This window comes from Lithobates pipiens, unplaced genomic scaffold (genome assembly GCF_037356315.1).
Source record: "Lithobates pipiens isolate NorthernLeopardFrog02 unplaced genomic scaffold, aLitPip1_a1.2 Scaffold_56, whole genome shotgun sequence".
In the NCBI taxonomy this organism is placed as follows: Eukaryota; Metazoa; Chordata; class Amphibia; order Anura; family Ranidae; genus Lithobates; species Lithobates pipiens.
In genome coordinates, this window is record NW_027507878.1 from 1765491 (window position 1) to 1781795 (window position 16305).

General features: G+C 48.1%; 1 protein-coding gene across 2 annotated transcripts in view; it reads right to left on the minus strand.

The window, feature by feature from the left end:
• The window catches only part of POC1A (POC1 centriolar protein A), a 16898-nt gene extending 2998 nt beyond the window's left edge, over positions 1-13900 (minus strand). Inside the window, exons 1-10 of one of the 2 annotated variants that reach the window (XM_077467467.1) lie at positions 13777-13900; positions 13038-13122; positions 11350-11521; positions 8314-8493; positions 6398-6505; positions 5987-6102; positions 4708-4841; positions 3403-3471; positions 1604-1740; positions 511-537 (exon numbers count right to left, since the gene is read on the minus strand). In XM_077467467.1, coding sequence (XP_077323593.1) covers positions 511-537; positions 1604-1740; positions 3403-3471; positions 4708-4841; positions 5987-6102; positions 6398-6505; positions 8314-8493; positions 11350-11521; positions 13038-13122; positions 13777-13788 — 1040 coding nt within the window. In that variant the 5' untranslated portion in view covers positions 13789-13900. Of the gene's footprint in view, positions 1-510; positions 538-1586; positions 1741-3402; positions 3472-4707; positions 4842-5986; positions 6103-6397; positions 6506-8313; positions 8494-11349; positions 11522-13037; positions 13123-13776 lie in introns of both variants that reach the window. The other variant, XR_013270082.1, reaches the window with a different exon arrangement.
• Between the last annotated feature and the right edge of the window lie 2405 nt (positions 13901-16305).

Below are 16305 nucleotides of genomic sequence, written 5' to 3' on the forward strand. Positions count from 1 at the left end.
CCTCAAGAGAATGAGATCGGCCGTCAGTACATCAGGATTGATGGGTTTATTAGGATATATATCCCCATGGCTTGTGGAAAATATAAAAAAATAAAATTAAAATAAAAAAAAACACAACCACGCACTTTCCTACAGACTAAATACACACCGATTTGGGTTCTTTTCACCAAAGAAAAGAAGCAGAATACATTTTTGGATACATTTATGAAAGATTTGCACAATTTTAACAAAATGAAAACTTTTCTTCCAACATTTTTTATATTTTAGCATTCACAAAAAAATGACACCCCCCCCCCCCCCCCCAGCAGTGAATAAATCCCACCAAAAGAAAGCTCCATTTGTGTGTGTGGTGTGGGGGGGTTGGGAATAAGAAGATTTACCCCCCCCCCAGTTCACTTTGCTGCGACTTTGAAGCCGGCACAACTTCTTTAAGAAAAGTCAATGCAAGTCATGCTGAAGTCGCACCAAAAGCAGCGCAGGAACCTTCTTCTACGTCGCTCTTATTAGAACGGTTCCATTGCAGTTAATTGGGCGCGACTTGTCACGTGATCCGTGTTCTCATAGTTGGAGCGCGTGTCACATCGACATGAACTGTGTCTTACCGGCACCAGGTGCTCAGTACATCTCTGTGCATGGGCGTCCGCAGAACTTTTTTCAGGGAGGGGCATCATTTTAAGGTCACCCATGCTCTGACCCTTTTCGACAATGTCATTATCACATTATCACGGTCATAGATTGCAGACGTAGTACAGGTGATGGTCAGAGACTGCGGACATGGCCCAAGAGACTGTCAGATGGCATACATGGCTCAAGAGACTGTAAGAGACTGCGGACATGGCCCAAGAGACTGTCAGATGGCATACATGGCTCAAGAGACTGTAAGAGACTGCGGACATGGCCCAAGAGACTGTCAGTGACTGCATACATCGCTCAAGAGACTGTAAGACTGTGGACATGGTACAAGAGATGACCAGAGACTGCATATATAGCCCAAGAGACTGTCAGAAACTGCATACATGGCTCAAGAGACTGCGGGCATGGCACAAGAGACTGTCAGAAACTGCATACATGTGGGGGGTGATAGAGAGAGGGGGGTGACAGAAAGAGACAGAGGGGGTGACAGAGAGAGACGGGGTGACAGGGGGGGGGGGGTGAAAAAGAGAGGGGGGTAACAGAAAGGGGTGATGGGGGTAATCACTCCTGATCCGATCCCTGATTCCAGGGGGGCACTTGCCCCCCTTGCCCCTACCTGCGGACGCCCATGTCTCTGTGCAGGAACTCCCATTGCTGTCACTGTGGATGCAGCGGCTGCACGGACGCCGCTCCCAATCTGACTTCCTGTGTGAATCTGGAGCGGTGTTCCTGTACAGAACAGATTGGAGTGTACACTCCAGACTGGGAGCGATGTCTGTACAGCAGCTGCATCCCTATTGACATCAAGCGTGCCTACACTGCCTGGTGCCAGTACACATGGCCCCTCCCCCACACTTTATAGTAACCCCCCCCCCCCCCCCATGTGAATGTAGCTGAATTCTCCAGTGTTCTCACAATTGAAAACATTTCTATGAATAATAAACGTTGATCACCTCATATATTGGATGACTCGGGGGGAGGGGGACGTGTCGGTTTGGGCGGACATCTTGTTTTGGTCTCCATGGCGCTGACGTCGGTCTCTCGCACTCGGTGCTTCAGAAGGTCGCTGTAGGTGGAGGAGTCAAAGTTGGTTTTCCACACCATAATCTGAGAGAGAAAAATGAGACGTGTGATGAGAATCTACAGAGAGGATCCGTCCTCCATAATTATATATCCCATCCCCATCCGAATATATCCGAGCCGCACTTCCTGTGTGATGGAGGAACCAATCATTTGTGGTTTGTGACCTCTCTGTACTTCTACAATTATCACCAATCGCTTCCCGACACACACAGACTTTTTTGCTTTTAAGTGTAAATGTGAGATCTTTGACCCCCAGATTGGTCCATATTTTTATTTTTTTAACATTGTCCTTTAAAGGATGACAGAGCCTCATATTCTTATTTATATTACATTACAAGGGATTTTTACATTCCTTGTAATAGGAAAAAAAAATAAAAAATAAATAAAAAAGGTATATAAAATGATAGAGATAATGGTGACACAGTGTGTGTGTAAAATATATATATTTTACACACACTGTGTCACCATTATCTCTATCATTTTATATACCTTCTTTTTTTTTTTTTTTTTTTTTACAATACAATTGTGCAGCTCTATAAGTATACACTTATAGAGCTGCACAATTGTATTGTTATAAAAAAAAAAAAAAAAATTGTGATCTCGATTCAACCCCCTGAGGATCTCTATTGCGGAGTTTGGTAATTCCTTCATACAACAACAACAAGTGGAGAGACTTATCTGCTCACTCAACTGTCAAAAGAAAACATCCTGGCAGTCTGCCAAGTTTTTAAAATGAAACATTGTAACTAAATCTTCCTTCTTAGATCAAAAAGGGAAACTTCTGTGTGTAAAGAAAAAAAAAAAAAAATCCAGGCAGTCTGCCAAGTTTTTAAACAATGTGTAAATGCAGGAAGTTTAACCACTTAAAGTCTAAATCTTTTTCTGACACTTGTTTAAAGTTAAAAAAATCAATATTTTTTGCTAGAAAATTACTTGGAACCCCCAAACATTATATATATTTAGCAGAGACCCCTAGGGAATAAAATGTCACTTGCTGCAATATTTTAATGTCACACACTGTATTTGCCCAGCGGTCTTTTAAAACACAATTTTTTGGGAGAAAAAAAAACAAACACACACACACACACACACACACACACGTTATCCCAATTTTTTTTTTTTTTGTTTGAATGTGAAAGACGATGTTACGTGACGAGAATTGTGACAGAAAAAAAATTAATAAAATAATCACGATTCTCATATTAGCCAGAATTGTGCAGCTCCAATTTATATTTTTTTCATCACTTTTATGCCCATTACAAGTAAAAATGTAAACATCTCATGTAATAGACATAAGAGATGACAGGTCCTCTTTATGGAGAGATCTGGGATCAAAAAGATCTACTACATTTACAAAAAAATAACAACATTATTAATAATAATATAATAAAATTTAAAGCAGAGGCCCTGAGAATAAAATGGTTGTTGCTGCATTTTTTTTTTTCACATCACACAGGATTTCTGCAGGTTTTTCAAATGCAATTTTTTTTTCCTAGCAAAAAAATAAAATAAATATAAAGATAAAAATAAACATTAAACCAAAAATCTGGATTGGTTTCTATGCAGAGCTGCACCAGATTTTGCACCCTCCAGTTTTAGTAATTCCCCCCCCCCCCCCCCCCCCCAATAGTGTTGAGTGCGCTCACACACTGCCGGGTATTCCAAATATTTCTGACTTTCACTTACTTGTTCATCGGATCCCCCGGAGGTGAAGAAATCTCCTTCACGTGAAAACCTGACACAAGTCACGGCGCCCTGCGTACATCAGAGAGGACACGGATATCAGAAAACATCCACTGCAAATACAACGCAGCTCCGCGGGGAATCGCTCCCCATCATTATCGCTGCAACCCCCTCCACATTATACTTCCTAAAGCCGGACTACACCCGAACCAAACATTTATTATATAATCATTAGATGCGGCGGCTGCATTTGTTTGTTTGTTTGTTTTATTTTTTTAGGCTGGAGAACGAGCAGGAAATATTATTATTAATAAAAATAAAAAGTCTAAAAAGGGCCAGATCACGCCACATGCAGTCCAGTGCAGTTTTTTTTCTGCAGCAAAATACGCATGGATAGTAGGTTATATGGTTTTCAATGGCATCAATCACACCAGTGCAGTCACTTCCAGGAAAAACAAAAACAATATAAAATAAAAAAAAGGAGCATGTAAAAAAAAACAAATAAAAAAAAAAAAAACACACCACACACACAAACACGTTAACGCGAATGGTTCTGGAGTGCGCTTTTGTGGCGTGTACCATCCCTACAAAAAAGGAAAAACTAAAGCAGCCATCTCCTCTAAGAAGCGATTAACTGCAATATATTACAGGTTTGCTTTTATCATCGCTTTAAGGTTGCATCTCCTGGACTTCCATTTACATTTGACTATTTTTTAGTCCTCCTGGAAGACTGCTGAGCCTCATCACTACAGCTGCCATTCCTGCCCAATCAGACATTTTGGTATTATGTGAACATTCACAAAATACAAAGGCTTCTGTGAATGGGCAACAGAGGAGAGAAGAGTGCTACTGTGCAGCTATGCCCACCCCTCAGTTGTCCATTCACAGAAGCTTTTGCATTTTGTGAATATGTTCACATAATACCAAGACTTTTGTGATTGCCTCTCGCCTTCTGCCCAAGCATAGCAGCCGCATTGACTCTACTCACCTCTATTGCCCATTCATAGAAGCCTTTGTATATGTGTTCTGTAATTGGAAGAGAGGGGAAGGATGGGGTGGGCATAGGAGCTGCAACAACTCTGTTGAAGGTGCAGAGATCAGTAGTATTGTAAACCAGCCAAATGGAAATAGAGAGAAGTCCCAGGAGATGTCATGTACCTTGTTGGACATAACATAGCATGCCTTCAAAAAAAGTTCCGGGTCTGGATATTTACATTGTTCCAATGTAACTATGTATGTGTCTGATTGGATGAGGCGGAGAGCGTCTGGGTGTATGGGGGTGTTGGATGGGAATGGTATGACCGTTACCTGATGTCCATGCAGTGTATACAATAAGCGTCCTTCCAATAAGTCCAGGATCTTCAGGGTGGAGTCATTAGAGGAGGTGATGAGATAATTACCGGAGGGATGGAAGGAGAGCGAGTTCACCACCCCGCTGTGCACTGCAAGACAAAACAACCATTACAGTCACCACCCTGTGCTGTCCAGACACTCAGCCCCCCTCCTGCCTGTAATGACCCCAATAGTGAACTGTAAAAACCCCACACATTTTCCTGAAAATAAAGCCAAAGGGTTCTTAGATAAAAAAAAAAAAAAAAATTGGAGCAGAGTTGCTGCTATTTGTACCCACTTTGGCTGGAAAACGTTCTGTCTGAAATTTATATATATACATATACATATACACACACACACAACACACACACACACACACACACACACATATATATACATATATACACACACACACACACACACACACACACACAGATTTCCCCTCACTTCCTGTCCCCACACAGGAAGTGAGGTGAAATCTGCCAATGGGGGGGGGGAAGAGACACAAAATAAATTATTCTGACAGAACGTTTTTGCACAGTTGGTGTGGGAAATCATGTGACTGCGGGGCCTTATTATAAATAATTTCCCTCTTTAAAACCTCAGACTGAGGTGTTTTCTCAGGCACTAAAGGGCTAAAAATAGCGGCTTTAAAGCACCTGAAAAGTACCTCCCCTGCAGCCCCCGATGTGAAAGCCTAAGGGGGTCCACACTGGAGCGGTGCGCTGGCAGGACGTAAAATAAAAAAAATAAAAAAAGTCTTGAAAATAGCACTTTGGAGCGGTGTATACACTACTCCTCCACCACCCCCACCCATTGAAATGAATGGGCACCGCTGCTAAAGCACTTCTTCAGTGGCATTTAACCCTTTCTTCGGCTGGTAGTGGGGGGGGGGGGGGGGTTTAAAAGCGCCCCGAATAGCACCGCTAAAACAGTGTGAAAGGACTCTAAAATGGACATGCCCTTCATAGCGAGGAGCCAAGAGTGGGGGACCCCAGAAGGAGGATCGGGGCTGCTCTGTGCAAATCCACTGCAACAGAGGTGGCGAATGTAATATTTATTTATTTCCTTCCCCCTATAAAAATAACACAAGCCTTTACAAATCACTGTAAGGCCGCGCTGTTACCATCATTTGGTTATAGCGCAGGCATGAAGTGGTTAAAGAATTAAACCAAATGTAATACAATGTAGATCCAGCCTGAGGATCAGGCAGCGCCCGGTGCCTCAGGTGGTGAGTATTGTATATATTGTATACCTTGGTAGTGTTGGAGAAGTTTGTTCATTCGAATATCCCAAACTTTCACAGTGTTATCAGTTGCAGCTGCAGCAATAGAAGTCCCGCTGGGGTGAAAGTCCACATAGTTCACAAACCTGCAAGAAAAAGAAAACAATACGGCTGTGTTCACATACGTGCCAATTGGACTCAGTTTTTACTGCATCCAATCAGCATGAGATGCGAGTGTGACCGCCATCTCAATGGAGCGAATTCACACGGCTCTGGGACAGGCAAGGCGTAAATTCCAAAAGGGTCCCGTGGGTCCAAAAGGGTCCCGTGGGTTTTTTGGGTCCGTTTCAGGTGAAAATTTGGACCCGAATCAGTGGGGGAGAGAAAAACACAACAACAACAACAACGCCTCGTACAGGGACCTCAGTATGACAGACTCACCCGGCCTGCTCACAGAAGGAGTGGATACATTCTCTGCTGGTTTTGTCCCACAGCTTTATGGTTTTATCATCACTGGCGGATACGATGAGTCTTCCATCCGGGGAAAATCTGTACAGGAAGAGATGGAATGAGACCAGAACCTTCTACCGTGTCCAGTGCCGAGATTGGAACCTTCTACCATGTATAGAGTTATGAGGTATTCTTGCGCCAAAAAATAGGTGTTGAAATTTAAATAAATTAAGCAATGGTTGCAGCAAACCACTGAAAGGGGTACAAACCCTCCCCAAGTGTGTAAGTGAAAAATCAATCAATATATGGTGTTGCGCTCCAAATATGTAGTCAATATCGCTACTAAGTAAATATAATTTATATCGTGCCTATATCCTAAATAATACCGTTTAAAAAAAAAATAAAAAAAAAAAAAAAAAAAAAAAAAAAAAAAATATTATATATATATATATATATATATATATATATATATATATATATATATATATATATATATATATATATATATATATAATATATATATATATATATATATATATATATATATATATATATATATATATATATATATATGGATGGATGGATGGAAGAAGGGAGGGATGAATGAAAGAAGGAAGGGAGGGATGAATGAAAGAAGGAAGGGAGGGATGAATGACAGAAGAAAGGGAGGGATGAATGACAGAAGAAAGGGAGGGATGAATGACAGAAGAAAGGGAGGGATGAATGACAGAAGAAAGGGAGGGATGAATGAAAGAAGAAAGGGAGGGATGAATGAAAGAAGAAAGGGAGGGATGAATGAAAGAAGAAAGGGAGGGATGAATGAAAGAAGAAAGGGAGGGATGAATGAAAGAAGAAAGGGAGGGATGAATGACAGAAGAAAGGGAGGGATGAATGACAGAAGAAAGGGAGGGATGAATGACAGAAGAAAGGGAGGGATGAATGAAAGAAGAAAGGGAGGGATGAATGAAAGAAGAAAGGGAGGGATGAATGAAAGAAGAAAGGGAGGGATGAATGAAAGAAGAAAGGGAGGGATGAATGAAAGAAGAAAGGGAGGGATGAATGAAAGAAAGGAGGAAAGAAAGAAAGAAAGAAAGAAAGAAAGAAAGGCGCACACCATATATGGATTCTTTTTTCACTTCTACCATGTAAGTCTATCGTTCCCCCCTTACCCGCTAGACCCACCTCTTCTACTATCCATTTCTTTCCAGTTCTTCACATACTAAATTTAAAGTGATAACTTTTTTTTTTTTTTTAAAGCGGAGGTCCACCCTAAAGTGGACCTTCCGCTCATTGGAACCCTCCCCCCCTCCGGCGCCACAATTGGCACCTTTCAGGGGGGAGGGGGTGCAGGTACCTGTACAGTACAGGTATCTGCACCCACTTCCGGGATAGCTCTCTGCGGAAAGGGGCGTAGATTACGCCCCTTTCCGAAAGTCCCCCGCTGCCTGCTGGGAAACACACAGATCCCAGAGACAGCGGGGACCATCCTTATTGCGCAGCGCGACTCGCGCATGCGCAGTAGGGAACCGGGAAATGAAGCCGAAAGGCTCCACTTCCTGATTCCCATACCCAAGATGGCAGCGGCAGCACCCGAGAGACGATCGAGAGATCGGCTTCGGGTGCCAACATGGCGGGCGCGCTGGGCGGGTAAGTGTCACTATTTTAAAAGTCAGCAGCTGCAGTATTTGTAGCTGCTGGCTTTAAAAAAAAAAAAAAAAAAAAAAAACACGCGGACTCCCGCTTTAAATAAACATATTAAAAACGTACCTGCTCTGTGTAATGATTTTTTGCACAGAGCAGCCCCAATCCTCCTCTTCTTGGGTCCCACAGCAAGCAGGTTACAATAGGGGCACCCAAGCAGGCACACTCCCATTGTAGATGGTGCTCCGGGTGCAGGGACCACTCACCTTGCACAGCGCACCCAGTTGATATGTTGGTTCAGAGAGAAGAGGAACTTCTGGCGGTGAACTGTCCACACTTTCACCGTCTTATCATCGGACGACGTGACCATAGACTGCCCGTCCCCAGAGAAGCTGACACTCCGCACCGTGCCGGTGTGAGCCTTAAACACCGTAGACTCTCCTTTTCTGCAAAAAAAGAAAAAAAACCCCATCATAGATCTGAGCCTGGCTACATTGGAGACAGTAATATTATTGATATATATTTTTTAAAGTTTTATAACTTCATTGCAATATGCCCGCTTCTAGAATATTTGTAGTTCTGATATATTTTATGCATTTTATTTATCTGGCAAGTTTTAAAGAGAACATTTATTCCAACGATTCCACACAAAAGGGATTCAAGTGTATATAAAGAAAACAGAACCTCTGCATGGCTGATTCCAGGTGAGGAAGGGGATCAGGGGACAGCCAGGCAATTTGTATTTTTGGAGAGGACAGCATCACAGGTGGTATTTAACACCCTTTGCATTTATGGATTTCTCCTCTAGGTGGCACTGCTACATCACACTTTTCCCGTCCTGCCAGCGCACCGCCCAGTGTGAACGCCCCCGGACTTCACACTGGGGGAGGCATGAGAGACGCTTTACAGGTGCTATTTTTAGCGCTTGAAAAGCACCTCAGTGTGAAATACGTGGAACCCAACACCTCCGCAGTGCCACAGGGTGATCCCCTCCATGCCACGCTGCATTGATGCCACAATTCATAAACACTTATTGGTCTTCTGTAATATTGAATCTTGGGGTGTCACTCGCTGTGAGCCAGAATCAAAATTAAAAGGAAAGAAATACTTGAAAAACATCACTCTGTGTAACGCATCATCTATATAAAAACATAGGAGTTTCTTTTTCAATTCAATTACTGAAATACAATTAAACTTTTTTTCAATATTTCTAATGTTTGAGATGCATCTGTATTTACATTTTTTAAGTTACTTCTGCTACACTAATCATCCACCCTTACTCAAAATGCCCGTGGATACAAATACTGGGGGGGGGGGGGGGGGGGGGGGGGGTTTCAAAGTGGTTGCTGAACAAAATAAAGCAGAGAGACCTGGATGGATGAAAGAAAGGAGGGAGGGGGGGATAAAAGAAAGAAAGGAGGGAGGGGGGGATAAAAGAAAGAAAGGAGGGAGGGGGATAAAAGAAAGAAAGAAAGAAAGGAGGGAGGGGGATAAAAGAAAGAAAGAAAGAAAGGAGGGAGGGGGATAAAAGAAAGAAAGAAAGAAGGGAGGGAGGGGGATAAAAGAAAGAAATGAGGGAGGGAGGGGCATGAATGACGGGAGGGAGGGGGGATGAATGACGGGAGGGAGGGGGGATGAATGACGGGAGGGAGGGGGGATGAATGACGGGAGGGAGGGGGGATGAATGACGGGAGGGAGGGGGGATGAATGACGGGAGGGAGGGGGGATGAATGACGGGAGGGAGGGGGGATGAATGACGGGAGGGAGGGGGGGGGGGATGAATGACGGGAGGGAGGGGGGGGGGATGAATGACGGGAGGGAGGGGGGGGGGGATGAATGACGGGAGGGAGGGGGGGGGGGATGAATGACGGGAGGGAGGGGGGGGGGGATGAATGACGGGAGGGAGGGGGGGGGGGATGAATGACGGGAGGGAGGGGGGGGGGGGATGAATGACGGGAGGGAGGGGGGGGGGGATGAATGACGGGAGGGAGGGGGGGGGGGGATGAATGACGGGAGGGAGGGGGGGGGGGGATGAATGACGGGAGGGAGGGGGGGGGGGATGAATGACGGGAGGGAGGGGGGGGGGGATGAATGACGGGAGGGAGGGGGGGGGGATGAATGACGGGAGGGAGGGGGGGGGGATGAATGACGGGAGGGAGGGGGGGGGGATGAATGACGGGAGGGAGGGGGGGGGGGATGAATGACGGGAGGGAGGGGGGGGGGGATGAATGACGGGAGGGAGGGGGGGGGGGATGAATGACGGGAGGGAGGGGGGGGGGATGAATGACGGGAGGGAGGGGGGGGGGATGAATGACGGGAGGGAGGGGGGGGGATGAATGACGGGAGGGAGGGGGGGGGGATGAATGACGGGAGGGAGGGGGGGGGGATGAATGACGGGAGGGAGGGGGGGGGATGAATGACGGGAGGGAGGGGGGGGGATGAATGACGGGAGGGAGGGGGGGGGGATGAATGACGGGAGGGAGGGGGGGGGGATGAATGACGGGAGGGAGGGGGGGGGGATGAATGACGGGAGGGAGGGGGGGGGATGAATGACGGGAGGGAGGGGGGGGGGGTGAATGACGGGAGGGAGGGGGGGGGGATGAATGACGGGAGGGAGGGGGGATGAATGACGGGAGGGAGGGGGGGGGGGATGAATGACGGGAGGGAGGGGGGGATGAATGACGGGAGGGAGGGGGGGATGAATGACGGGAGGGAGGGGGGGATGAATGACGGGAGGGAGGGGGGGATGAATGACGGGAGGGAGGGGGGGATGAATGACGGGAGGGAGGGGGGGATGAATGACGGGAGGGAGGGGGGGATGAATGACGGGAGGGAGGGGGGGATGAATGACGGGAGGGAGGGGGGGATGAATGACGGGAGGGAGGGGGGGATGAATGACGGGAGGGAGGGGGGGATGAATGACGGGAGGGAGGGAGATAGAGTTTAGTTTTGCTCTAAGGAACCCCCTTACCAGAATCTCACACCTCCATTCAGGGTGAGGAACAGACGACCCCAATCCATCTTGTAGGAGTTTACAGGGCCGGGTACGGTCCCCCAGCCCCCCATGTGGCAGCTCTGGACCAGTCACGTAGTGCCAGCGCTGTCACATGGATGGAGTCCCAGTCTCCCTCCCTCCCTCCTTGCTCTTGGCGTCTGATTGGAGCGATGGGGTGGGGGAAGTGAAGCACAGGGACACTATAGGTACATACAAGCCCCCCATATTAGTTATGGTAAAGCTCATTTAGACAAATTCCCTTTAAAGAGCCAACAGTCCAGTGTAGAGTGTAAGCTCCTCTACTCACATGCTGGGGACCCAGAGGCGGACGGTTTTATCTCTGGATGCTGAAGCCAGTAGGTGTCCGGAGGGCGAGAATTCCACGGACATGACGGCGTCTTTGTGGCCGACGAAGCGATACGCTCTCATCTGAGGCTTCATGTTCCACACCATCACACAGGAGTCCATGGAGCCGCTCGCTGCACCGGGGAGGAAAACAAAACAATTACTGAGCGATCCGACGCAAGACGAGTCCAACCCATCGACCACTGAGAGAAGGCAGGGCGCAACTCCAGGTATGGCAATGCTCCAGCTCTATACATACCGAGGGGTCCCTCTAGAACAGGGGTAGGCACCCTGGGGGCCCTCCAGCTGTTGTGGAACTACATTTCCCATGAGGCATAGCAAGACTGGCAGTTATAATTTCTCCCAGAGGCATGATGGGACTTGTAGTTCTGCAACAGCTGGAGGGCCCCCCAGATTCCCTACCCCTGATCTAGAAGGTGGAAGTGTGAGAAGGTAAGGCTCACCTTCCTCCGACTTCTAGTGTCACCAGAATTGGAGGAGGACTTGGTACGGCTCATTGTTTTCCTTGCTGGAGGGGAAGCTCTACCTGAGGATCTGCAGTGCAAGAATCTCCCTGCTATGTCTGCTTTGTGTGGGCTTCTCACACCTCTATCATTACACCCTCCAGTCCTCAGGGGGGGGGCTCTGACATGAGGAAGCAGAGCTCTGCCTCTACCAAGATGGCCGCCTCCACACAGCGCATGGAAAGTCAGTGATGGGGAAAACATCAGCTGCAGGGAGACCACAGCCAATACCGATGACTACCAGTTCTTAGCCCTCTGCTTGCACAGTTCAGGTCCTTTAACCGCTTCCCACTCGGCCTACAGACAGCCCTGTGGTGGCTTTCTTATCCTGAGTGGACGTCATAAGATGACCCGTCAGGAAGTGCCGATCGCGGGGAGGTGCAGTCATCAATGACCGATCAGAGTACCGACTCACCGCCGATACCATGTGACCGCCATGACCAATCACATGACAGTTGTACACAACGGATGGCTTCCTTTCATGCTATCCATAGTGTACAATTGTACTGCTAGCTGTGATTGGTCAATTCAATCACATGGTACAGACAGGGCCAATCACAGCCCACCTGTGCCGGGTGATTAGCTTTGACCAATCACAAAAAAAAAAAAAAAAAAAAAAAAAAAAAAAAAAAGACCGATTGAGTCATTTCAGTGAAAAGATTGTTTATAGCAAATGTAATTCACCGCTTAGCAATCCTAATGTATGAAGAATAATCCCAATCAGGTCCCGGAGTAGAAGGACGGCACTCTGCTATTGGACATGTGGGGTTTGGAGGTGTAGAGAACGTCCAATCACAACTCTCAATACACTTTAAAATCATAAAATTTATTGCACACTTTTTTTTTTTTTTTTTTTAAGCCAGAAGACTTGAATCCGGACAGGAGACGGAATGTTCACATTATTGGGAGATTTCTCCCTCGGAGATCTTTATAGTATTCGCCAATATAGGGCAAGTTATAATAGATTAGAATCCAGTGTTCCAGGGGTGGGTGGGGGAGGGGGAGCGGCTTCTCCATCCAATACCCTTCCTGAAGAAGCCGATTCCTCCGCAAAACATGTTGAGTGGAAGATTGGAATGTTATAGCTCCTCCCCCCCAGTGTGAAGACCCCTCCCCCCTCACTCACCTAACTGCTTCATGTTGGGATTGAAGTCCAGGCTGGTGATGGTGTCTCTGTGGCCCTTGAAGTGGCGCTCCAGGGAGGGATCGTCCTGAGAGGAGAAGACGACGACACACCGCGGTCAGTGATAGGAATACACAGAAAAATCACCCGGGGGGGGGGAGGGGGGGAGTCGTCCCCCTCCCCCCTCCGATTTCTGGTTTATAATCTCGACCTCTATCCTTCCAGAAATAAAACCTCCATCATCATTCCCCCATTCCTGTCTTCACAGTACATTACCATGGGAGGGGGGGGGGCAGAGTACATTACTAATGGGGGGGGGGGGCAGAGTACATTACTAATGGGGGGGGGGGGGCAGAGTACATTACTAATGGGGGGGGGCAGAGTACATTACCATGGGGGGGGGGGCAGAGTACATTACCATGGGGGGGGGGGCAGAAGGGCACTACTATTTCTATTTTTTAGGGGGTGCTTACCGTTGTCACCAGAACAGGAAATTATAGAAAACCTTCCTATGGGGACACCTGTTCTACTGACAACTGAGGGGATGTTGCTTCACTTCCTGTTGAGTCTCTGGGACAGGAAATGTGAGGAAATCTCCCCAATGGGGACAGTTGTGGTGACAACGCGGAGATTTCCCTGATATTTGGGACACATCCCATAATAATAGCGGGGGTCGGGCAGATAGAGAAGGAAGGGCTCCCGGGGCCCCCCGGTGGAAGATGTATGCACGGCTCCCCCTCACCGGTCGCTCCATCCCGCTCAGCTCCTCCGCGTCTCCTCAGCCGATCCGAATGTGCCGCCCCGGCCCGAGTCTTCCTCTCCGCCCCGCCCCCTCCGCTCTCCGCCAATCACAGCCTGATTCAGGTCATTTGCAGCCACTAAAAAATCGCGCCTCTCAACCCGCCTCAATCCTGATTGGTCCGCGGGGGGAGGTAAGGCGGGGCCAACGATATCTGAGGAGAGGAGAAGCGTTGCTAAGAGATGAGAAGCCGTGCTAGGAAGGCGGCGGAGACGTCATATCCGGTTATAATGGAGGCGTAATGACATATTCAGCGACCCATCGCAGTTTGCTGCAGAAATGACGTTCGGTCGCCGACATCTTGCTACACCCCACACTCATACATTGTAAGGCCACACTGAGAAGGGGAAAGCGGACATCTTGTTACACCCACCGGAGTTTTCCATTTTACACGTATTTATAACAGTAAAGTCCGTTTATATAGTGAAATACAAGACGTACAACTCCGTCTGACTACTTAGAATTTTAAAAGCAGCGGCAAGCATGCTCATCCCACAGGTTTAATAATCTGACAGAAGTTTGCTGCTTTTAAAATTTAACATTAACCAGTCACACGGAGTTGTAAGTCCTGTATTTCATTATATAAACTGACTTTACTGTTATAAATACGTGTAAAATGCAAAACTCCGCGGTGGGTGTAACAACATGTCCGCTTTCCCCTTCTTAGTGTATCCTTATTATGGAGGAGTGTGGGGGTGTAGCAAGATGGCGACAACGGAACGTCACTTCAGTAGCAAAATGCGATGGGTCGCCGAATATGTCGTTACAGCGGCCATGATGGGTGGGGAATGAGCAGGGGGAGGAGTCATGTCCGGTGGGAGGAGCTGAGGAAAGCCATGATGAATGGGGCGGAAGTGGGGGGATCAATTAAGATAAATAAATACTCATTTGATACATTTATTCATTATGGGAGGCACTGGTATACAGGGGGGGAGGGGGGGCTCATGAAAGGGGGTAATTGATGTAAAGGGGGGGCTCCAAAGCAAGGAAGATTCTATTATGGGGGGGGGGGAGATGAGGCACCGGTGTAAGGGGGGCCACTCATGGTAAAGGGGGGCACTGATGGAAGATGAGGCACCGGTGTAAGGGGGGCCACTCATGGTAAAGGGGGGCACTGATGGAAGATGAGGCACTGGTGTAAGGGGGGGGCACTGATGGAAGATGAGGCACCGGTGTAAGGGGGGCACTGATGGAAGATAAGGCACCGATGTAAGGGGGCACTGATGGTAAAGGGGGGCACCGGTGTATGGGGGGGCACTGATGGTAAAAGGAGGGCACTGATGGAAGATGAGGCACCGGTGTAAGGGGGCACTGATGGTAAAGGGGGCACCGGTGTACGGGGGGGCAACTGATGGTAAAGGGGGGCACTGATGGAAGATGAGGCACTGGTGTAAGGGGGGCACTGATGGTAAAGGGGGCACTGATGGAAGATGAGGCACCGGTGTAAGGGGGGGCACTGATGGAAGAGGAGGCACCGGTGTGAGGGGGGCACTGATGGTAAAGGGGGGCACTGATGGAAGATGAGGCACCGGTGTAAGGGGGGGTCACTGATGGAAGATGAGGCACCGGTGTAAGAGGGGGGGCACTGATGGTAAAGGGGGGCACTGATGGTAAAGGGGGGCACTGATGGAAGATGAGGCACCGGTGTAAGGGGGGTCACTGATGGAAGATGAGGCACCGGTGTAAGAGGGGGGGCACTGATGGTAAAGGGGGGCACTGATGAAAGAGGAGGCACCGGTGTAAGGGGAGGCACTGATGGTAAAGGGGGGCACTGATGGAAGATGAAAGGGGGGCACTGATGGAAGATGAGGCACCGGTGTAAGGGGGGGCACTGATGGAAGATGAGGCACCGATGTAAGGGGCACTGATGGTAAAGGGGGGCACTGATGGAAGATGAGGCACCGGTGTAAGGGGGGGCACTGATGGAAGATGAGGCACCGGTGTAAGGGGGGGCACTGATGGAAGATGAGGCACCGGTGTAAGGGGGGGCACTGATGGTAAAGGGGGCACTGATGGAAGATGAGGCACCGGTGTAAGGGGGGGCACTGATGGTAAAGGGGGGGCACTGATGGAAGATGAGACACCGGTGTAAGGGGGGGGCACTGATGGAAGATGAGGCACCGGTGTAAGGGGGGGCACTGATGGAAGGATGATGTAAAGGGGATACTAATGTAAGGTGAGGCATTGATATAAGGGGGGTCACTGATGTTAATCGAGTGTGAAGGGGGGAGGGGGGTCAGAACAAGTCCCTTGTGGTATAAGTGGACCTGTCACCACGAAGGCCTCTTTCACCTCCACATCTGACCCACCTACAGAGGAGGCCATTCCTCCACCTTCACCTCCACATCTGAATAAAATTATATGTCAGTAACTTTAGGAATAAAATTTTACTGACTAGACCTCGGTGGGTTTGAATTCAGTACCCCCGTCTTAGGGGGGCGAAGCTCTTTGTGTTGATTGGTTGCTGTGTGT